At 41.4% G+C, this 24,021-nt stretch overlaps 1 protein-coding gene and 1 long non-coding RNA gene across 2 annotated transcripts in view; both read left to right on the forward strand.

Annotated features, from left to right (window-relative positions):
* The window catches only part of LOC132659866 (uncharacterized), a 995,695-nt gene that overhangs the window by 263,206 nt on the left and 708,468 nt on the right, over positions 1-24,021 (forward strand). The gene's annotated exons all lie outside the window — the stretch shown is intronic.
* On the forward strand, positions 15,734-16,919 carry LOC101121597 (olfactory receptor 7A5-like). The gene is made up of 2 exons (XM_012179133.4): positions 15,734-16,643; positions 16,891-16,919. Exons 1-2 carry the CDS (start codon positions 15,734-15,736, stop codon positions 16,917-16,919), a joined length of 939 nt encoding a protein of 312 aa, XP_012034523.3.

Consider the following 24,021-nt stretch of genomic DNA (forward strand, 5'->3'; position numbering starts at 1 on the left):
TCATCCCAGTGCACCAGAACCGAGCATCCTGTACCATGTATCAAACCTGGACTGGCAATCCATTTCACATATGGCAATATACAGGTTTCAATGCCATTCTCCCAAATCACCTCATCCTCGCCCTCTCCCACAGAATCCAAAAGACTGTTCTATACATCTGTGTCTCTTTTGCAGTCTCACATACAGGGTTATCGTTTCCATCTTTCTAAATTCCATATATATGCGTTAGTATACTGTATTGGTGTTCTTTCTGGCATATTTCACTCTGTATAACAGGCTCCGGTTTCATCCACCTCATTAAAACTGATTCAAATGTATTCTTTTTAATGGCTGAGTAATACTCCATTGTGTATGTACTACAGCTTTCTAATCCATTTGTCTGCTGATGGACATCAGCAGGTTGCTTCCATGTGCTGGCTGTTATAAACAGTGCTGTGATGAACATTGGGGTGCACATGTCTCTTTCAATTCTGGTTTCCTCAGTGTGTATGCCCAGCAGTGGGATTTCTGGGTCATAAGGCAGTACTGGTTCTAGTTTTTTAAGGAATCTCCACACTGTTCTCCATAGTGGCTGTACTAGTTTGCATTCCCACCAACAGTGTAAGAGGGTTCCCTTTTCTCCACACCCTCACCAGCATTTATTGCTTGTAGACTTTTGGATCTCAGCCATTCTGACTGGTGTGAAATGGTACCTCATTGTGGTTTTGATTTGCATTTCTCTGATAATAAGTGATGTTGAGCATCTTTTCATGTGTTTGTTAGCCATATGTATGTCTTCTTTGGAGAAATGTCTGTTTAGTTCTTTGGCCCATTTTTTGATTGCATCGTTTATTTTTCTGGAATTGAGCTGCATGTGTTGCTTGTATATTTTTGAGATGAGTTGTTTGTCAGTTGCTTCATTTGCTATTATTTCTCCCATTCAGAAGGCTGTCTTTTCACCTTGCTTATAGTCTCCTTGTTGTGCAGAAGCTTTTAAGTTTAATTAGGTCCCATTTGTTTATTTTTGCTTTTAATTCCAATATTCTTGGAGGTGGGTCATAGAGGATCCTGCTGTGATTTATGTCGGAGAGTGTTTTGCCTGTGTTCTTCTCTAGGAGTTGTATAGTTTCTGGTCTTAGGTTTGCATCTTTAATCCATTTTGAGTTTATTTTTGTGTGTGGTGTTAGAAAGTGTTCTAGTTTCATTCTTTTAAGAGTGGTTGACCAGTTTTCCCAGCACCACTTGTTAAAGAGATTGTCTTTTCTCCATTGTATATTCTTGCCTCCTTTGTCAAAGATAAGATGTCCATAGGTGCATGGATTTATCTCTGGGCTTTCTATTTTGTTCCATCGACCTATATTTCTGTGATTTATGTTGGAGAGTGTTTGCCTATGTTCTCCTCTAGGAGTTTTATAGTTTCTGGTCTTACATTTAGATCTTTAATTCATTTTGAGTTTATTTTTGTGTATGGTGTTAGAAAGTGTTCTAGTTTCATTCTTTTACAAGTGGTTGATCAGTTTTCCCTGCACTGTTTGTAAAAGGGATTGTCTTTTCTCCATTGTATATTCTTGCCTCCTTTGTCAAAGATAAGGTGTCCATAGGTGCATGGATTTATCTTTGGGCTTTTTATTTTGTTCCATTGATCTATACTTCTGTCTTTGTGCCAGTACCCTACTGTCTTGATGACTGTGGCTTTCTAGTAGAGCCTAAAGTCAGACAGGTTGATTCCTTCAGTTCCATTTTTCTTTCTTAAGATTGTTTTGGCTATTCGAGGATTCTTGTATTTCCATACAAATTGTGAAATTATTTTTTATAGCTCTGTGAAAAATACCATTGGTAGCTTGATAGAGATTGCATTGAATCCATATATTGCTTTGGGTAGTGTACTCATTTTCACTATATTGATTCTTTCAATCCATGAACACGATATATTTCTCCATCTACTAGTGTCTTCTTTGATTTCTTTCACCAGTGTTTTATACTTTTCTATATATATGTCTTTTGTTTCTTTTAATTCAATTCAGTCGCTCAGTCAGGTCCGACTCTTTGCGACTCCATGAACTGCAGCACACCAGGCCTCCCTGTCCATCACCAACTCTGGAGTTCACTCAAACTCACATCCATTGAGTTGGTGATGCCAACCAGCTATCTCATGCTTTGTCACTTCCTTCTGTCACCATGCTCTGTCACCAACTCCTGCCCCCAATCCCTCCCAGCATCAGAGTCTTTTCCAATGAGTCAACTCTTCTCATGAGGTGGCCAAAGTACTGGAGTTTCAGCTTTAGCATCATTCCTTCCAAAGAACATCCAGGACTGATTTCTTTAGAATGGACTGGTTGGATCTCCTTGCAGTGCAAGGACTCTGAAGAGTCTTCTCCAACACCACAGTTCAAAAGCATCAATTCTTTGGCAACAGCTTTCTTCACAGTCCAACTCTCACATACATACATGACCACAGGAAAAACCATAGCCTTGACTAGACAGACCTTAGTCAGCAAAGTAATGTCTCTGCTTTTGAATATGCTATCTAGGTTGGTCATAACTTTTCTTCCAAAGAGTAGGCGTCTTTTAATTTCATGGCTGCAGTCACCATCTGCAGTGATTTTGGAGCCCCCCAAAATAAAGTCTAACACTGTTTCCACTGTTTCCCCATCTATTTGCCGTGAAGTGATGGAACCAGATACCTTGATCTTAGTTTTCTGAATGTTGAGCTTTAAGCTAACTTTTTCACTTTCCTCTTTCACTTCATCAAGAAGCTTTTTAGCTCCTCTTCACTTTCTGCCTTAAGGGTGGTGTCATCTGCATATCTGAGGTTATTGATATTTCTCCTGGCAATCTTGATTCCAACTTGTGCTTCTTCCAGTCCAGCGTTTCTCATGATGTACTCTGCATAGAATCTAAATAAGCAGGCTGACAATATACAGCCTTGATGTACTCCTTTTCCTATTTGGAACCAGTCTGTTGTTCCATGTCCAGTTCCAAGTGGTGCTTCCTGACCTGCATACAGATTTCTCAAGAGGCAGTCAGGTGGTCAGGTATGCCCATCTCTCTCAGTATTTTCCACACTTTATTGTGATCCACATAGTCAAAGGCTTTGGCATAGTCAATAAAGCAGAAATAGATGTTTTTCTGGAACTCTCTTGCTTTTTCGATTATCCAGCAGATGTTGGCAATTTGATCTCTGGTTCCTCTGCCTTGACTAAAACCGGCTTGAACATCTGGAAGCTCACCGTTCACATATTGCTGAAGCCTGACTTGGAGAATTTTGAGCAGTACTTTACTAGCGTGTCATGAGTGCAATTGGGCGGTAGTTTGAACATCTTTTGCATTGCCTTTCTTTGGGATTGGAATGAAAACTGAGCATTTCCAGTCCTGTGGCCACTGCTGAGTTTTCCACATTTGCTGGCATATTGAGTGCAGCACGTTGACAGCATCATTTTTCAGGATTTGAGATAGCTCAACTGGAATTCCATCACCTCCACTAGCTTTGTTCCTAGTGATGCTTTCTAAGGCCCACTTGACTTCACATTCCAGGATGTCTGGCTCTAGGTGAGTGATCACATCATCGTGATTATCTAGGTCGTGAATATCTTTTTTGTACGATTCTTCTGTGTATTCTTGCCACCTCTTCTTAATATCTTCTGCTTCTGTTAGGTCCATACCATTTCTGTCCTTTATCGAGCCCATCTTTGCATGAAATGTTCCCTTGGTATCTCTAATTTTCTTGAAGAGATCTCTAGTCTTTCCCATTCTGTTGTTTTCCTCTATTTCTTTGCATTGATCTTTGAAGAAGGCTTTCTTATCTCTTCTTGCTATTCTTTGGAACTCTGCATTCAGATGCTTATATCTTTCCTTTTCTCCTTTGTTTTTTGCCTCTCCTTTTTTCACAGCTGTTTGTAAGGCCTCCCCAGACAGCCATTTTGCTTTTTGTGTATTTCTTTTCCATGGGGATGATCTTGATCCCTGTCTCCTGTACATGTCATGAACCTCATTCCATAGTTCATCAGGCACTCTATCTATCAGATCTAGACCCTTAAATCTATTTCTCACATCTACTGTATAATCATAAGGGATTTGATTTAGGTCATACCTGAATGGTCTAGTGGTTTTCCCTACTTTCTTCAATTTAAATCTGAATTTGGCAATAAGGAGTTCATGATCTGAGCCACAGTCAGCTCCTGGTCTTGTTTTTGTTGACTGTATAGAGCTTCTCCATCTTTGGCTGCAAAGAATATAATCAATCTGATTTCTGTGTTGACCATTTGGTGATATCCATGTGTAGAGTCTTCTCTTGTGTTGTTGGAAGAAGGTGTTTGCTATGACCAGTGCATTTCCTTGGCAAAACTCTATTAATCTTTGCCCTGCTTCATTCCATATTCCAAGGCCAAATTTCCCTGTTAATCCAGGTGTTTCTTGACTTCCTACTTTTGTATTCCAGTGCCCTATAATGAAAAGGATATCTTTTTTGGGTATTAGTTCTAAAAGGTCTTGTAAGTCTTTATGGAACTGCTCAACTTCACTTCTTCAGCGTCATGAGTTGGGGCATAGACTTGGATTACCATCATATTGAATGGTTTGCCTTGGAAACGAACAGAGATCATTCTGTCATTTTTGAGATTGCATCCAAGTACTGCATTTCAGACTCTTTTGTTGACCGTGATGGCTACTCCATTTCTTCTAAGGGATTCCTGCCCGCAGTAGTAGATATAATGGTCATCTGAGTTAAATTCACCCATTCCAGTCCATTTTAGTTTGCTGATTCCTAGAATGTTGACGTTCACTCTTGCCATCTCCTGTTTGACCACTTCCAATTTGCCTTGATTCATGGACCTGATATTCCAGGTTTCTATGCAATGTTGCTGTTTACAGCATCGGACCTTATTTCTATCACCAGTAAGATCCACAACTGGGTATTGTTACACCCATTTTAATTGCTTATGGTGGATATTTGGAGCTGACTGAGTGAGAAATCTATCCTTTAAGATCACTTTTCCCTCTTCACTTTTGGGGTCAATCTCAGTGAATCTGTGAAGAGCTTCTCTCAGTCTATCTAGCAATTTAGCCAGAGCTTCCTTCTTCTCCTGTTCCATGTTTGCCAATTTGTCATAAAGGCTTAGCACATGCTTGCCTGAGTCCTTCAAGAACACATCTGACAAAATGACTCTGATCCCATTTTCCTTTAGCTGTGTTGTAGTCCCAGTCTGGTTCTGTAATTGGGACCGCCTGAATCCCAGTGAGGAGGCAGTTATCTCGTCCTCCCTCTTCCCTGCTGATTCATTACCAAGCCATTCATCTCCATAAGGAACTGCTTTTTTGAAAACTCAACTTTTTGATCGGGAGTCAGCGTTTGTCCCAAGATATACATCACATCCTTACAAGTATGGTCATAAAGCAGAGTAACACCTTTAAAAGCGCTAATATATTTTTCTGGGTCTTCTAATTAGTCTCCCAGATCCTCTTTGATTCTTTGTATTTCTTGATAAGAAAATGGCTTATTAACTCTCATAGACTGATTATTTCTTGCGGTGGGTGCTTCATGAAGAGGAAACAGCTTGGACTATTCCTCAGCCTCTCTGGCTGCTCTGCGCATATGATCCCAGGGGTAGATTTGAGAAACCTGTTTTTCTTCATCTCTTTGTCTCCTGTGCTCCATCTCATCTCTTACTTCGATGGTCTGAGTCTCTACTGAAACCGCAGTAGTCTGAGGTCGTACTGAGACAGGAGTTGTTTGGACCCTACCTGGGCAGTTTGAATTTCAGTTTGGGTTTCCACAGAGACCATGGCAATCCTTCTTGGGTGGGTTCTCTGACTTTCAGTTTGCTTAGTTGGGAGCCCCAGGTTCAGGGGCGAAGTAGGAGGACAGGAGGGAGCTCAAGGTGTCACACCCAAATCTATACCATTAAGACACAAGTCTGGCATATTTTGCAGAGAGAAAAAGGGCAACAGATATGTTACTTCTACCTGTTTCCCTTGTTTTCTACAGAACTGGCCTAATTGTAAAACAGTATTATACTTGAGACCCTCCAACTGGCCACCATTCACTGTCCTCCAGTGGATACTGTGGCCATGCAGTATCACATAGGAAGACCAGGTGTGTCTTCTTTAAGCCCTGGGGATCAAATCTATCCCTGTTTTTCAGGATACAGTTCAAAGGAGTGAGGCTGGAATTGTTAGCTCCCATCTGTAAGATAGAATAAAAGCAACCGGCGCCATCTTTCTACCAGAGGCGTCCCTCCCTGCTCTAGATGTGGGTGTAGACAGACTTCACACCAAAGATTTTCTTTCCTGGTTGGACTTAGTCTGTCCCTTACAGATGCAGGCATTATATTCGTCCCTCCCTGTTCTACCACCAAGACTGGGTGGGGATGTAGACCTGATGGCATCCTTGACTGGCACCCAGCTCCTCATCATTAAAACCTTGCTTGCCTCTGGTGCCACCCGGGGTGCAATCAGAGTAACCTTCCGAAATGCCTCCAGGCCAAGACCACTGGGGGAAACATTCATCATCTGAGTGCTTGTGCACGACCCTGAGTATATTTGTGACCAAAATAAGACCGATACGAACATAAAACTGAGATATTCCTTTCAAGCATCACCACACCAGTATAAGAGCCTCCTCTGGTCCACTAAGAGCCAGCATTACCAAAGGGAAAAAACCCCATTGCAGTCCCAATCTGAGACTCAGAGTTGCTCTTGGAGCTAGAGCTCCATCCATCTTCTGAACTTTCGATTCCTAGTGAGGCTAGGCACTTCCTGACTACCAATCCAAGTTTGGGACCTATGTAACAGTATACAGTAACAGCATACAAGTCCCTTGAAAGTCTATGATTTGATAGATTAGGTTAGTACTTCAAATTCCCAAGGAGTATGAAATGGTCAAAGAGACCGAAAAGTTTGACCGAGAAAGGAGAGTTCAGTCCACATGCTTTGCCCATTTCTGGTCGGTCCCCCAAAGGAGACATTGGGTGCCTCTTGGCAGTGGCAGGTCGGTATAACCCCCCGACAGGTTTCTGCCATAAGCTGTATGAGGTCACTGCGGAACCGCAGAGAAGGGCTCCTCAATTGCTTTGTGCAGGGCGTTTCATTCATTCACACAAGCACACTGTAGTTAGTAAAGTACATCAGAAAACGTGTTCCCTATGAGAACAAAGAACTAGAGCTCCAAACATCCTTACCTTGTCCTGAAGAATCCTTGATGAGCCCCCAAGATGAAAGGTTGTTGCTGAACCACACAAAGATGCCGGGATTCTTGACCTCTGGAGGAGAAGAATTCAATCCAGGGCCAGAGACAAGGCTTGATCGCTCAGAACTTTTGTGTAATAAAGTTTTATTAAAGTATAAAGGAGATAGAGAAAGCTTCTGACATAGGCATCAGAAGGGGGCAGAAAGAGTACCCCCTGCTAGTCTTCAGCTGGATGTTATATAGTCACTAGCAGTTTGTTAATGAAAGAAAGGAATGTCTTAAAACTCAGAATGGCACCAGGCCCCTCACCCATAAGATGTATTTTGGGATAATCTTGACATCAGATGAGTCATCCCAGGCCATAAAATGATTGGCTTGAATCTTGTAGAAAGGCAGATTACAATACAAATAGTTTCGTTTACAAAGATTAGGGGAACAATGTCTGAGTATAACATACTTGTTCTGAGCCATTAGGCGGAACCAACTTGAAGACAGAGTTTGAGGTAAATGCATAGAACATTAACATAGCTTAAGACAAACATTTCCGTAAGAAAAATTCATTAGTTAACTCAAGGTTTGAGAATAATTAACTTCAGGTGAAACCAGGTGTCATTATGGCAACAAATATTTTACGAGAAACCTCCTTTTAAATTTGAATAGAGAAGGGGGAAAAAATATATATATATATATATATATATCACTAATTTGTTTCCTCTTGCCGCTTAAGAGACATAAAAATGTCTGACACTTGCAGCCTATTTCCTCCGTTTGGACACCCCTGGCCTTCCTGCCTGCTACCCTCTCAGAACCTAGCAGCTGATCAGAGAGCTAAGAGAGCAGCAGTATAGAACAATGACCTAATAGGGGTTGCCACCTTAGTTCCACAGACTAATTTGCCAGAAACTCCTTCATATACTGAAGGTGAGATTCTTAAAACTAAGAGTGAGGGCTTTCAAGAAGATCATATGGGGTGGTTCCCCAAGGAGGGGATCCTTTTTCTGCCTGGGAACCTCCAATGGAAGTTGGTTAACTCCTTACATGCCACACTTATTTGGGGAAAATACCTCCAAAGATTACTAGAAAGTTCCTTCAGAGGAACGGGTCTCCTCTTGTCCTACTTGCCAATTAAACAACTCCCAAGAAGCTCAAAGACCCCAGCTGGCCCAGCCCGTCTAATGTTGTGGGGCCTACCCAGGAGAAAACTGGCAGATGGACTTCACCCAGATGCCAGTTTCTCAAGGGTATAAATACCTATTAATCATAATAGATATATTCACAGGATGCATTGAAGCTTTCCCACTTGGACTGAGAAGGCTGAGGAGGTGGTAAAAAAACTGCTCCATGAAATCATTCCGAGATTTGGTCTGCCCAGGTCATTACAAAGTAACAGGGACATCATTTACTTCTAAGGTCACACAAGGGGTCTCTAAAGCATTGGGCATTACTTGTTACCTCCATTGTGCTCGGAGGCCTCAGTCTTCAGGAAAAATAAAAACAGCCAACCAATTCTTAGAATCAGCGATAAAAAGATAACCCAGGAGACCTCACTGGGATTGAAGGAGGCTTTACCAGTAGCTCTCCTCTGTACCCATAAGGCCCCTAAGGAACAGGTTGGTCTTAGTCCTTATGAGATGCTATATGGGAGACCTTTTGTTTATGTCAATGAGCTCTTCCTTGATCCAGAGGCTCAGACCCTCTGGTCTTATACCATGGCCACTGGGCCGTTCCAACAGGATATACACTTGTGGGGTATCTGTCAGGAGCCAAAGATTCTAAAGATATTTACCTACTATGTGGTAAGAGTCTCCACTATATGCTCCAGGGACTCAAGTCTTAATTGGAGTCTGGAAGAATGGATCACCAAAAGCTCAACTCCAGCCCACATGGAAGGGCCCCTACCCTGTGATACTTTCTAGCCTCACAACAGTCAAGGTACCAGGACATGAATCCTAGATTCACTACTTACGAGTCAAGCCATGAGAGAAAACAGAAGAGGACACTCAATACACTGTGAGCCCCTAGGAGATCTCAGTTACCTATCCAGGACCACAAATGAGTGCCATTCTAATGAATACCCCCAAAATTAAGTTTCTGGGGATAAGATTTTTCAGGTCAGCTCTAAAGAGCCAGAATAGCTTGATGGGGGGTTGTACTCCAAAATAGACAGGAGATACATCTCCTGATTCTTGAACAAGGAGGGACCTGAGCCATCTTGAATGAAACATGTTGTTTCTGGGTAAATATCTCCAGCCAAGTTAAAGAAAGTCTCAGAGTCCTCAAGAAAAACATTCAAGCCTTACAGGGATCTCGAAGAATGAGCTGGAGAGTTCTTGGGATGGCTACAGTTTCTTTGGGGGATCCTTCTCCTGGAGAGGGGAAATTTGGAGTAGGCTAATGGCCCTCCTAATCCCTGTTATCACCATATGATTGCTTCATGTATGTCTCTGCCCAAGTCAACAAGCTACAACATGCAGTGCCAGTTCAACAAGGATATATAAAACCACCTGACCACGGAAAATATCACTCAACCTTAGATGGACACTGCTATAAGGACTCTGAGGCTTGAGACTAGCAAGAGGGGGGTGGAGGCCCAATAGCCCTCTCCATCCCACTTCAGCAGGAAGTAGCCAGAGAGACCTCAGTGCCCCTATTCCCAAAGAATTGGGCCCTCCTTGGCTTGAATGGGGGATGATAGGTAGTCAGAATAGGAAAAAGGAGTCCAAAATGGTGGTGGCTAAAAGACAAAGAAGGGAAAAGCCTGCGAAAATAGAACAAAGGAAGGTTCAAGGGCCAGAGTGAGGACCTCAGGTAAAACAAACAGCCCTCCTGGCTAGCCCAGTTTACATAGTACAGGTTTGGGGGGAGGAGACAAATGTATAAAAGGAGAAAGCTTAGAAGGATCTGAGCCTCTCTTTTCTTAGTCTTTTGGGTCTGCCCACCCTCACTCCTCGAGTGTGTACTATCATTTGTTTTTCCTAATAAATCTGAGCTATAACACTGGTCCATCCATTATTTCAAATTTTTGCTGCAGAGAGACAGAACCGAGGAAATTACACACTCCCCCAATACCTTCAAAGGTTTTGGAGCTCCCCTGGTGGCTCAGATGGTAAAGAACCTTCCTCTAATGCAGGAGACCTGGATTCAATCCCTGGGTCAGGAACATACCTTGCAGAAGAGAGTGGCTATCTACTCCAATATTCTTGCCTGGAGAATTCCATGGACAGAGGAGCCAGGGCTACAGTTTATGTGGTCAAAAAAAAGTTGGACATGATTGAGTTACTAACACTTTCATTTACAAAGGTTTGTTTAAGGCATTCAGGAAAGATCTTCCAAGTTTACCAGTTCAATTCAGAGCAAAATCATTATTTTTTTTATCTTAATTAGTCTTGAATGTTAGTTTCCAGTTTTTACTAGTTTGTATGGCTCAGGTGCAGAGAAGGCAATGGCACCTCACTCCAGTACTCTTGCCTGGAAAATCCCATGGACAGAGGAACCTGGTAGGCTGTAGTCCATGGGATCGCTCGGAGTCAGACATGACTGAGTGACTTCACTTTCACTTCGCTTTCATGCATTGGAGAAGGAAATGGCAACCCACTCCAGTGTTCTTGTCTGGAGAATCCCAGGGACGGGGGAGCCTGGTGGGCTGCTGTCTATGGGATCTCACAGAGTCAGACACGACTTAAGCGACTTAGCAGTAGCAGCAGCAGCATGGCTCAGGTGGCTCAGTGGTAAAGAAACCGTCTGCCAACACAGGAGCAATCGGAGATGTGGGTTTGATCTCTGGGAAGATACCTTGGTGTAGGAAATGGCAACCCACTCCAATATTTTTGCCTGGAAATTTCTATGGAGAGGGAAGCCTGGTGGGTTACAGTCCATGGGGTTGCAAAGAGTCAGACAAGAGTAAGTGAGCATACACACACACATACTCACACATATGCACACATGGCTCAGGTCACCCTATTGGTTTCCTTTAGTAAGTTCAATTAATAGTTGTTGAGATGTAGATTTATATGCCTTGTCTTATAGTACCACGAAGGAGAAGCATTACCAGTGAAACATGCTTATTCCACAATATAATTAAACAAAAGAGATATAACCATCTTATAATGCCCATTTAAATATGCCAATTGTATATACTTTGATCTCAATTCTGTCAACTTTTTGCCTTTAATATTAGAGTGTGGACTTAAAAAAATGCACAATGTGATAGTTGTTAGTTAAGTTTTATTTAGGGGCAAAATGAGGACTGCAGTCTGGGAGATAACACCTCAGATATCTCTGAGAGACTGCTCCATAGAGGCAGTTGGGGAAGGTCAAAATATAAGATTTTGGTGAAGGGGGAGTTCAATGCAACCAAGTGCTTTCTTTACAGATGGTTTTCTACTAGTTAGGAGTAGCTGATGTCACTACAGAGGGATGTAGTGCTTTTCTAGATATAAAGAAGATGCAAAGATTGGGATCATGAAATCAGTTCTTGAAAATATTTAACTATCTAAAGACCTGTCCCACCAGATTCCCTGGAGCACAGAGTGCCTCACCCCACCCTGAACTCCCTCAGCAGGTGTTGAAGGCCGACAGTTGCAACAACACAGGGCTCAAAGGCAGATGGCAAATCCCTTGTTGTTGTTCAGTCGCTGGCAAACGCTCTTGGCAAGTGCCAATTTGTAGTTGACAAGCCTCTGGGTGCAGGAGAACTGAGAAGGAATAGTAAAAACAGAATTCACTTGCCTTGTAACCTGGTCTCTTAGGAACATAGAAAGAACAGGGAAATTTTCCTTTCTGTCCAGACCCCTGTTCCCTAGGGAAATCAGGTACAGAGTATGGGCGTTACAACCAAAAAATGCCTAATGAGGAGCTAAGTGAGCTATAAAGTCTCTTTAAAGTCTATAGAGTCTGTAGAAGTCTATAGAGTCTGTAGAAGTCTATAAAGTCTATAGGCTCTATAAAGTCTCACCCCAGCCTGAGAAGTCTTGGATGTCACAGAACATGTTTCCTTTGGAGACCTGAGTCTGACTGTAAAACAGTTTTTCTCTCCCTCCAGCTGTCTTATGGAGACAGAGCTTCATTCACCAATATCAACCCTCCAGGAGGTATTTGAACTTCCACACAAAGGCCTTTCTCTCAGTTCCCATCCAGGTGAGTCTGAGAGCCCAGTAGATGCTGTGGGAGAATTAGAGAGAATGGAAGCCTGGAACATTTATCCACCCTAGCTCAGATACCAGAGGTTAGTGTGGTAGTTTGCTACCCTGATTCATAAATAAATGTATTTAGTTAGGACTAAAGGAAAGCAATGTTTGACCTCAGTAACATAAGGCTCAGTGTTGCCAATGAAATGATAATAATTAAAGTCCAATTAGAAGAAGGAATGAGATGCATAAAGCACATTAAGTAAAATTTGAATATAAGCCTCATGATTCTAGGAACATTATATATTATATCACTTCATGTCTACACATTTGCCAATTCAATTTCTAATCTATGTGATTTCATGAAATAGTTACCATTTAAATATCATTTTCACTTAGTTTTTGATGCTCTATTTGATTTCTTAAAGAAATACAGTTGATTCATTACTGTTATATTTAAGCCTGTTCCATTTTCATTGCCATTCTTTTTATTTTGTAACTTCATTTATATTTAAATATGTTCCTATACAAGTGCACATGTATTCATATAGCTTTTTGACAATGTGATAGTGAACAAAGCATATGAAGTCTCAGATGATTAAGATTTTGCATTATAATGGCAAAATCACAGTATAATGAAGTAAATGATATCATACATAATGTCTCAGGCATAAATCATATGAAGAAATTTATCCAGGGTGAAATGGTGAATTGTCATGAAGTCTGTAGAAATTATAGAGTGTGGTCTGGAAAGCCCTTTGCATGTTAATTGTAGATCAGATGAGAATTGGGATATGCCCACCAAATTTACTTAAGGAGTAAGATAAATCCAAAAGTTCAAGAAAAACAAACATAACACACCCCACAAGAAAACTGGGACGTGGCTTACCTCCTTCTGTGTGTGTAAGTTGTCTCAGTTGTGTCCAACTCTATGTGACCCTATGGACTGAAGCCCACTAGGCTTCTCTGTCCATGGGACTCTCCTGGCAAGAATACTGGAGTGGGTTGCTGTGCCGTCTTCCAGGGGGATCTTTCTAACCCAGGGATTGAACCTGTATCACTTAGGTCTAACGTGCACTGGGAGGCAGGTTCTTTACCACTAGTGCCACCTAGGGTGGCACTTTCTCTATGGGATGGAAAAAAAAATTATTCAAGTAAGAGAGTCAGGCTCAGGAAAAACAAGTCTTCTACTGCTTCATATAAAGCAATACCCACCTTTGGTTGCGGTTTGTATGGTTCATTTTGTGAATTATTTTCTTTTGCACTTTGCTCTTTTTTCTTTTGGGGTATTCAATCTGTCAGGTGTCTTGTGCCATAAATGTATCACTGTTTCTATCAAAGTAATAAAGGTATTTTTCCTTTTTTAAATTATTTTTTCTGAGCATCAAGGAGATGTAACTGGAGTTGGAATGTTGCCAAACCAAGGAAGCTTTAATTCATTACATCATCTGAAGGGGCCATTCAGGCTTATTATATAATTTTCCCCTAAGGCTCATGTGTCCAGTCTTCTCTCTCTCTCTCTCTCTCTCTCTCTCTCTCTCTCTCTCTGTCTCTCTCAGACTTTTTAAAGTATTTCTTTAAATACAGGGCAGAAAGCGGCCATACCAAGAAGGAAACCCATGTCTATTGGTCCATGGGAAGCTTGTGAATTTAAATTTCTGGGTAACATTTATATATTCCTTAAATGAAAGATAATCTGATCTGACCAGTTTGACTTGTAACCACTCATGGCCTGAAGAAAGTGTTTCTAGGCAAGAAATACATAGTAGTGACACACTCATGATGACGTGGTGTGTGTGTCTGTGACTGGGGTGAAAGCAGTTCTTTAAGCAGAGGAAGTGGAGTGAAAGTGTTAATCACTCAGTTGTGTCTGACTTTTTGTGACTCCCATGGACTGTAGCCTGCCAAGCTCCTCTGTCTATGGAATTCTCCAGGCAAGAATACTGGAGTGGATTGCCATTCCCTTCTCTAGGGGAATCTTCCCAATCCAGGGATTGAACCCGGGTCTCCTGCATGACAGGCAGATTCTTTACTGTCTGATCCTCTAGGGAAACGGCCTTCTATATTAAGGTGACATAATACAGAGACCAGGATTTAGTCAGAAGATGGAACTAAGAAGAGGATATGATATGTTTACAATTCACAGGATGCCATGGCAACTAAATTCATAAAGTACAAGGAATCACATGAAAGGAAGGATTCTGTGTGGACTGAAGTGTCAGCTGTCACAGGGAGACCACCTTATTCCTCAGCATCCCTGACACCATCTCTAGTCACTCCCCTTCTTGCTTATTCCTCTGCCCCACTGGCTTCCTTATTTGGGTTTGAACAGGTGGAACCAGCGTCTTTCTAAAGTCCTTAGCAGTGGCAGCTCCCTCTACCAGACACACACTTCTCCTATCACCACACTAGTTCTTTCTCTCTCTTTTTTGAGGAATTGGTTCAATTATTATCTTGTTTGCAGGCCTTACCTGAACACTCAGTACAAAATAACACCTACTCCCCTCTCATTTATACCTGGTTCTTTTCATAGTATCTGTCATCTCCTGCTATATTATATTTTACACTTATTTGAATATCATCTTTAACCACCCTTGGAATGTGGGAGTTTTGTTTATGAACACTGTTCCTTATATGTGCTCAGAGCATTGTTGGTTCTCAATAAGTATTTCTGAAATGCATGAAAGGAGTTTTCATTAAAACTGTATATTAAGAAGCCTTTGGAATTTGTTGAGAATGGGACAAAAATTTCTAGTCAGAGGTGAAATGAGGTATACACTCAAGGAGGATTTATCTCCATATAACAAAGTTATGACCAACCTAGATAGCATATTTAAAAGCAGAGACATTACTTTGCCAACAAAGGTCCGTCAAGGCTATGGTTTTTCCAGTAGTCATGTATGGATGTGAGAGTTGGACTGTGAAGAAAGCTGAGCTCCGAAGAACTGATGCTTTTGAACTGTGGGGTTGGAGAAGACTCTTGAGAGTCCCTTGGACTGCAATGAGATCCAGTCAGTCAATTCTAAAGGACATCAGCCCTGGGTGTTCTTGGAAGGATTGATGCTAAAGCTGAGACTTCAATACTTTGGCCACCTCATGCGAAGAGCTGACTCATTGGAAAAGACTCGGATGCTGGGAGGGATTGGAGGCAGGAGGCAAAGGTGATGACAGAGGGTGAGATGGCTGGATGGCATCACCGATTCAATGGACGTGAGTTTGAGTGAAATTTGGGAGATGGTGACGGACAGGGAGGCCTGGTGTGCTGCAATTCATGGGGTTGCAAAGAGTCGGACATGACTGAGCAACTGAACAGAAACAAACATATTAACATCAATTCCTTGACAGCAAAGAGAAATTAAAATAGTTCAGCTATGTGAGTTAGGCTGGTTTGTGTGAAAACTACTCATGTTATTTCTTTTTTCCCTCCAATAGTCACCTCCACCACATGGAATCAGGAAATGGTACACAAAGCTCGAATTTTCTTCTTCTGGGACTTTCAGGGGAATCAGAACTGCAGCCCCTCATATTTGGGCTTTTCCTCTCCATGTACCTGATCACTGTGTTTGGAAACCTGCTCATTATCTTGGCTGTCAGCTCAGACTCCCACCTCCACACCCCCATGTACTTCTTCCTCTCCAACCTGTCCTTTGTAGACATCTGTTTCACCTCAACAACCATCCCGAAGATGCTGTGGAACATCCAGACACAGAGCCAAGTTATCACCTATGAAGGCTGTATCACCCAGATGTATTTTTACATTCTCTTTGCAGGATTAGATGTCTTTCTCCTGACGGTGATGGCTTATGACCGGTATGTAGCCATCTGCCATCCCCTGCACTATATGGTCATCATGAGCCCCCAGCTCTGTGGACTGCTGGTTCTGATATCCTGGATAGTGAGTGTTATGTATTCCTTGTTGCACAGCTTAATGGTGCTGAGACTGTCCTTTTGTACAGACTTGGAAATCCCTCACTTTTTTTGTGAAATAAAAGAGCTGGTCCAGCTTGCCTCTTCTGACACCTTTCTCAATAACATGGTGATGCAATTTGGAGCTGGACTCCTGGGTAGTGGTACCCTGACTGGTATCCTTTACTCTTATTCCAAGATAGTGTCCTCTCTATATAGAATCTCTTCAGCTCAGGGCAGGTGTAAAGCATTTTCCACCTGTGCATCTCACCTCTCAGTGGTCTCCTTATTTTACTGTACAAGTTTAGGAGTGTACCTTAGCTCCGCTGCTCCCCACAGCTCACTGTCAAGTGCTGCAGCCTCAGTGATGTACACAGTGCTCACACCCATGCTGAACCCCTTCATCTACAGTCTAAGAAATAAAGACATAAAGAAGGCTCTGAAAAGATTTTTTGGGATGGAAACTATATCAAGGTCATTTGTCCTTGGGCTAAAGAAATGCACATGATAGAAGGGTTTAAGCCTCAGGGCCACATATTATGCTTCTTTGATCAAATTGTGAAAATGGCACTTGCTCCTTCAACTTATTGTCTTCTATTTCCATTTCTTTGATTTCAACTTCTCTATACAATTTCAGCAATTTGCTTCATTAACTTTTCTGTTCTGTCATCTATGCTTTATCCTTTGTCATTTTTATACTCTCCCAAATTGATTCATGTCCTTAAGTGAAATATATGGAAATGCCCTTATATCTCATAAGACTGGGTGCATCTCCTAAGAATGATTTCTTTGTGAAATGTTATATACAGATCAAGTTTATTTCATTTTACTGAGTGAATAATCCTGAGTTCTGTTACCTTTTAGAAAAGAAAAACTACCTTGACTACTGAATCCATCCAATGACATAATTTCATAAGAGTGTTAAGTATGAAACCTCAATTTATTACTTTCTGTTCATTATTCCTTTTGCACATCACTACCATAATTTCTCTTCCTCAAATTGTAGACTTTAACATATAGTGTGTTTCACAACAAGGCATTCCATTTTATTCTTGATAGGATCTTGTTCTTTATTTAGCTCAGTGTGCATATTGGTTACCAGTGTGTGCTCAGTTGCTCAGTCGTGTCTGACTTTTTGCGACCCCATGGACTGTAGCCCACCAAACTCTGTGGGATTTTTCAGGCAACAATACTGGAGTGGGTTACCATTTTCTACTCCAAGGGATCTTCTCTACCTAGAGATCCAACCAGCATTTCCTCCATCTCCTGCATTGCAGACAGATTCTTTACCTGCTGAGCCACCATTATCAGAGTCACTGGAAAACCTGATCATCAATGCATGTCTCCACTGGTAGTCTAGGTGAAACACCAATTTCAAAAACGAGTTTGATGTAATAAAGTCTAGAGTCTAAGATGACCCTAACTAAAATGAAGCACATATTTATACCAGATTTTAACTATGCAAATTATTTTTTCTGGTGTACAATTTACTTACTGATGTATGTAAGATCAGTGTCCATATATAAAGGTGTTTATCATTGGCATGAAGTATTGTTTGGTGTAATTATATTTTATTTTGAATCATCTTTCTTCTTCTACTTGAAAAACTTACATTTTTGCCTATGAATATGATTCCTTTCATTGTTCTAAATGAAATATCTTCTCCATCTAAGTTTCATCATGACCACTAAAAGATGTTGAATGAGCAATATAAACATATATATCTCTTTCCAAGTACAGCTCACTAGGGAGCTTAAATTCCTCCTGGTCCTGTGATTCAGAGTCACAGAGTTTTGAACAAACAGGCATATCCTTTTAACCTGGCATAGTTACCTATATGAAAACCTGGATGGACTCAGTTTTTAATACAGTTATATGAAATAGACTTGAATAACTGAGTAATTATAAATGCTATTCAAGTATCAGAGCAAATGTCTACAATGAGAAGTCATATATTATTATAATTTCACTCAGCTGTTCACTTGGATTATTTTATCAGTTTGTTGCTGCATAACAAGTTGTCCTAAAAGGAAATGGTTTAACATACTGTCTTTAGTCTCAAATAGAAATACGCAATAAGGATTTAATCTGAGTTCTGATAGTCTCTTCTTCATGGGTCTACTGTCAGCTGTCAGACTCTATTCTGTGTTTTCAAGTTACCTCCATGACAGTGTGTGCAGTTGTAGTGCTATTGTGTTTTGAGCCACTTTATATCAATTTCTTCTTTTGATATAGGTAGGTTAGTCTTTAGTTTAAGAGAAAAAAACTGAGTTTATCAAATAGTTATTTCTTTATATTATTTTCACTATTCCTATATCCATATATGACACTTTGTTCTAATCCTTGATTAAAGCGATACCTCTCAATTTCAGGTGTGGCTCAACTGCATGGACTTTACTTATTACTCTGAACAATGCAAAACTCAAAATTTGAAATTCTAGCTAAGTCATTAAAGAGTAATTACATACAATAAACTGCCAATTTTTAAGGTATACAATTTTCTGAATTTCATAAATTAGCAGTACACACTACATGGTTCATTTTTTGATAGTCTAAAAGGTGCAGAGCAAGTTTCAATTTCTTTGAAATGTTATTGTTAATACTGTAATTGACCTGAATCTCAGTTTTATTTATTTATGATGAATATATAAGATAACACCCTATGGATGTTGTGAAAATGAATGAAATGTATAGAAATGCTTTGTAGAGTCCACAAACCATGTTCAAGGTTAGGAGTACAAGTATATATACATGTGCCCACATCTGTATATACCTTTCTCTGAAATAAATATGCTCACACATATATGTACACGCCTACAGTCTCATTTGTAATTCCATCCCAAGTTGAAAGAAACCTTGAGAGCAAGTTAGAGGGATGGAAGTGAAAAGAACAGATGCTTGAAATAACAGAAAATAGAAGAATTTAGAAATTTTGACAAAAAGTTTTTAAATAGAATATGTGCCTTTAATATTAGTAATGATTTACTTTTCTCATCTTAAATCGTCAAAGACCTCAAAGTTAGAACCACATTTATATTTAGGCAATGAAAAGTTCTCTATAGGAGCTAATGAGAATATCTCAAAAAGGACTCAATTTTCTCTTTCTGTTTGTGTATAATTTCAACACAAAATACCTCTAGCTAAGGGTAGCTCACTGATTGAACTGAAAGGTTTAAACTCAACTCCAAGAACAACATCTGTATTAAATTGTTCTTGCTCCTACAAGAGACTCAGGTTCCATTCCTGGTTTGGGAAGACACCCTGTAGAAGGCCATGGCAACCCACTTCAGTATTCTTCCCTGGAGAATCCCATGGACAGAGTAGCCTGGTGGGCTATAGTCAATAGGGTTGCAAGGAGTCAGACATGACCCAAGCAACTTACCATGCATGCATGCTCTTGTAACAAATTACCATAGTAGTGATTTAAATTGGAGAAGGAAATGGCAGCCCACTCCAGTGTTCTTGCCTGGAGAATCCCAGGGATGGCAGAGCCTGGTGGGCTGCCGTCTATGGGGTCACATAGAGTTGCACATGACTAAAGCGACTTAGCAGCAGCAGCAGCAGTGACTTAAAACAAATACCTGTCTTACAATTAGCACACTAGTGGCTTAAAACATGTATGTATCTTAAACTTCTTCAGAAGTCTGAAGTCTCATTGAACTATAATTATGATGTCTGTAGGACTGTGATCCTCCTGGACACTCCAGAGGACAATGCGCTCCCTCTGTTGTTTTACTTCTAGTGGCCACCAGCATTTCTTGGTTCATGGTCTTTCCTCAATCTTCAAACCTAGGTGCAGAGCACTTGAAAATATTTTACACTAATTCTCTTTCCTTTCTCTCCCACATTTAGAGGAACACTGTGATTATATTATTCTAAGCTGAATATCTATGCTAATCTGATATAAAGATCGATAATTATGCACTTCATTCCATCTGCTAATGTAATCTCAGACTTCCCTGGTAGCTCAGCTGGTAAAGAATCTGCCTGCAATGCAGGAGATCCTGGTTCAATTCCTGGGAGGTGAAGATCCCCTAGAGAATGGATAGGTTACTCACTCCAGTATTTCCCTTGCTGAGATAGGATATTCAAAAGGTCTTGAGAATAGAGTGTGGTCATCTTTTGAGTATCTTATTCTGCCTACTAAATGGTCTTTTCTCAGATATATATCATTTGATGTCACTTAAAATTTCTTTAAAAAATAATTTTAGTTGGAAGATAATTGCTGTACAATATTGTGATGGTTTTTGCCATACATAAACATGAATCAGCCATAGGTATACATGTGTCTCCCCCATCCAGAACACTCCCCCCACTTCCCTCTCCACTCTATCCCTCTGGGTTGTCCCAGAGCCCTGGCTTTGGGTGACTTGCTTCATGAATCGACTTTGCACTGGTCATCAATTTTACAGACTGGCGAATTAAGCGCAGGCGGCTGCAACCGGCACACTAAGCGTGGCGGAGAGGAGCTACCCCACGTCCGAGGTTAGGGGCAGAAGCGGGGAGGACCTCATGCCCGAATGGCGGCAGCCAAGTGGAGTTACCCCACGTCCTAAGTCAGGGGCAGCAGGCGAGAGTGCAAGGCTGCGACGGTGCAGTAACAGCCCAGAGGAGCCACCCTGCGTCAGAGATCAGGGGTGGCGGCCGGGAGGAGCCACCCCACACCTGAGGCCAGGGGCAGTGGCCGGGAGGAGCAACCTCACGCTGAAGGTCAGAAAGGGCGGCAGTGAGGCGACACCCTTCATCCAAGGTAAGGAGCAGCAGCTGCGCTTTGCTGGAGCAGCCCTGAAGAGATACCCCATGCCCAAGGTAAGAGAAACCCAAGTAAGATGGTAGGTGTTGCAAGAGGGTATCAGAGGGCAGACACACTGAAACCATACAGAAATCTAGTCAATCTAATCACACTAGGACCACAGCCTTGTCTAACTCAATGAAACTAAGCTATGCACATGGGGCAACCCAAGATGGGCGGGTCATGGTGGAGAGGTCTGACAGAATGTGGTCCACTGGAGAAGGGAATGGCAAACCACTTCAGTATTCTTGCCTTGAGAACCTCATGAACAGTATGAAAAGGCAAAATGATAGGATACTGAAAGAGGAACTCCCCAGGTCAGTAGGTGCCCAATATGCTACTGGAGATCAGTGGAGAAATAACTCTAGAAAGAATGAAGGGATGGAGCCAAAGCAAAAACAATACCCAGCTGTGGATGTGACTGGTGATAGAAGCAAGGTCTAAGGCTGTAAAGAGCAATATTGCATAGGAACCTGGAGTGTCAGGTCCATGAATCAAGGCAAATTGGAAGTGGTCAAACAGGAGATGGCAAGAGTGAACATCAACATTCTAGGAATCAGTGAACTAAAATGAACTGGAATGGGTGAATTTAACTCAGATGACCATTATATCTACTACTGCAGGCAGGAATCCCCTAGAAGAAATGGAGTAGCCATCATGGTCAACAAAAGAGTCCGAAATGCAGTACTTGGATGCAATCTCAAAAATGACAGAATGATCTCTGTTTGTTTCCAATGCAAACCATTCAATATCACGGTAATCCAAGTCTATGCCCCAACCAGTAACGCTGAAGAAGCTGAAGTTGAATGATTCTATGAAGACCTACAAGACCTTTTAGAACTAACACTCAAAAAAGATTTCCTTTTCATTATAGGGGACTGGAATGCAAAAGTAGGAAGTCAAGAAACACCTGGAGTAACAGACAAATTTGGCCTTGGAATGCAGATGAAGCAGGGCAAAGACTAATAGAGTTTTGCCAAGAAAATGCACTGGTCACAGCAAGCACCCACTTTCAACAACACAGGAGAAGACTACACATGGACATCACCAGATGGTCAACACCGAAATCAGATTGATTATATTCTTTGTAGCTAAAGATGGAGAAACTCTATACAGTCAGCAAAAACAAGACCAGGAGCTGACTGTGGCTCAGATCATGAACTCCTTATTGCCAAATTCAGACTTAAATAGAAGAAAGTGGGGAAAACCAGTAGGTCATTCAGGTATGACCTAAATCAAATCCCTTATGATTATACAGTGGAAGTGAGAAATAGATTTAAGGGCCTAGATCTGATAGATAGAGTGCCTGATGAACTATGGAATGAGGTTCGTGACACTGTACAGGAGACAGGGATCAAGACTATCCCAATGGAAAAGAAATGCAAAAAAGCAAAATGGCTGTCTGGGGAGGCCTTACAAATAGCTGCGAAAAGAAGAGAGGTGAAAAGCAAAGGAGAAAAGGAAAGATATAAGCATCTGAATGCAGAGTTCCAAAGAATAGCAAGAAGAGATAAGAAAACCTTCTTCAGGGATCAATGCAAAGAAATAGAGGAAAACAGCAGAATGGGAAAGACTAGAGATCTCTTCAAGAAAATTAGAGATACCAAGGGAACATTTCATGCAAAGATGGGCTCAATAAAGGACAGAAATGGTATGGACCTAACAGAAGCAGAAGATATTAAGAAGAGATGGCAAGAATACAGAGAAGAATTGTACAAAAAAGATCTTCATGACCTGGATAATAAAGATGGTGTGATCTCTCATCTAGAGCCAGACATCCTGGAATGTGAAGTCAAGTGGGCTTTAGAAAGCATCACTAGGAACAAAGCTAGTGGATGTGATGGCATTCCAGCTGAGCTACTTCAAATCCTGAAAGATGATGCTGTGAAAGTGCTGCACTCAATATGCCAGCAAATGTGGAAAACTCAGCAGTGGCCACAAGACAGGAAAAGGTCAGTCTTCATTCCAATCCCAAAGAAAGGCAATGCCAAAGAATGCTCAAACTACTGCACAATTGCACTCATCTCACGTGCTAGTAGGTAGTGCTCAAAATTCTTCAAGCCAGGCTTCAGCAATATGTGAACCATGAACTTCCGATGTTCAAGCTGGTTTTAGAAAAGACAGAGGAACCAGAGATCAAATTGCCAACATCCGCTAGATTATGGGAAAAGCAAGAGAGTTCCAGGAAAACATCTATTTCTGCTTTATTAACTATGCCAAAGCCTTTGACTGTGTGGATCACAATAAACTGTGGAAAATTCTGAGGGAGATGGGAATACCAGACCACCTGACCTGCCTCTTGGGAAATCTGTATGCAGGTCAGGAAGCAACAGTTAGAACTGGACATGGAACAACAGATTGGTTCCAAATAGGGAGAGGAGTACGTCAAGGCTGTATATTGTCAGCCTGCTTATTTAAGTTCTATGCAGAGTACATCATGAGAAACGCTAGACTGGAAGAAACACAAGCTGGAATCAAGATTGCTGGGAGAAATGCCAGTAACCTCAGATATGCAGATGACACCACCTTTATGGCAGAAACTGAAGAGGAACTAAAAAGCCTCTTGATGAAAGTGAAAGAGGAGTGCGAGGAAGTTGGCTTAAAGGTCAACATTGAGAAAACGAAGATCATGGCATCCAGTCCCATCACTTCATGGGAAATAGATGGGGAAACAGTGGAAGCCGTGTCAGACTTTATTTTTCTGGGTTCCAAAATCACTGCAGATGGTGACTGCAGCCATGAAATTATAAGAAGCTTACTCCTTGGAAGGAAAGTTATGACCAATCTAGATAGCATATTCAAAAGCAGAGACATTACTTTGCCGACTAAGGGCCGTCTAGTCAAGGCTATGTTTTTCTTGTAGTCATGTATGGATGTGAGAGTTGGACTGTGAAGAAGGCTGAGTGCCGAAGAATTGATGTGTTTGAACTGTGGTGTTGGGGAAGACTCGAGAGTCCCTTGGACTGCAAGGAGATCCAACCAGTCCATTCTGAAGGAGATCAGCCCTGGGATTTCTTTTGGAAGGAATGATGCTA

The sequence above is a fragment of the Ovis aries genome, chromosome 5 (genome assembly GCF_016772045.2).
Source record: "Ovis aries strain OAR_USU_Benz2616 breed Rambouillet chromosome 5, ARS-UI_Ramb_v3.0, whole genome shotgun sequence".
Taxonomy (NCBI): Eukaryota; Metazoa; Chordata; class Mammalia; order Artiodactyla; family Bovidae; genus Ovis; species Ovis aries.

What these genes read in the sequence shown, in the direction of transcription:
- LOC101121597 (XM_012179133.4), top strand. Translation starts at nt 15,734, where the DNA reads ATGGAATCAGGAAATGGTACACAAAGCTCGAATTTTCTTCTTCTGGGA. An exon ending in AAAGAAGGCTCTGAAAAGAT is followed by an intron (nt 16,644 to 16,890) that starts TTTTTGGGATGG and finishes TTGTCATTTTTA; the next exon opens with TACTCTCCCAAATTGATTCA.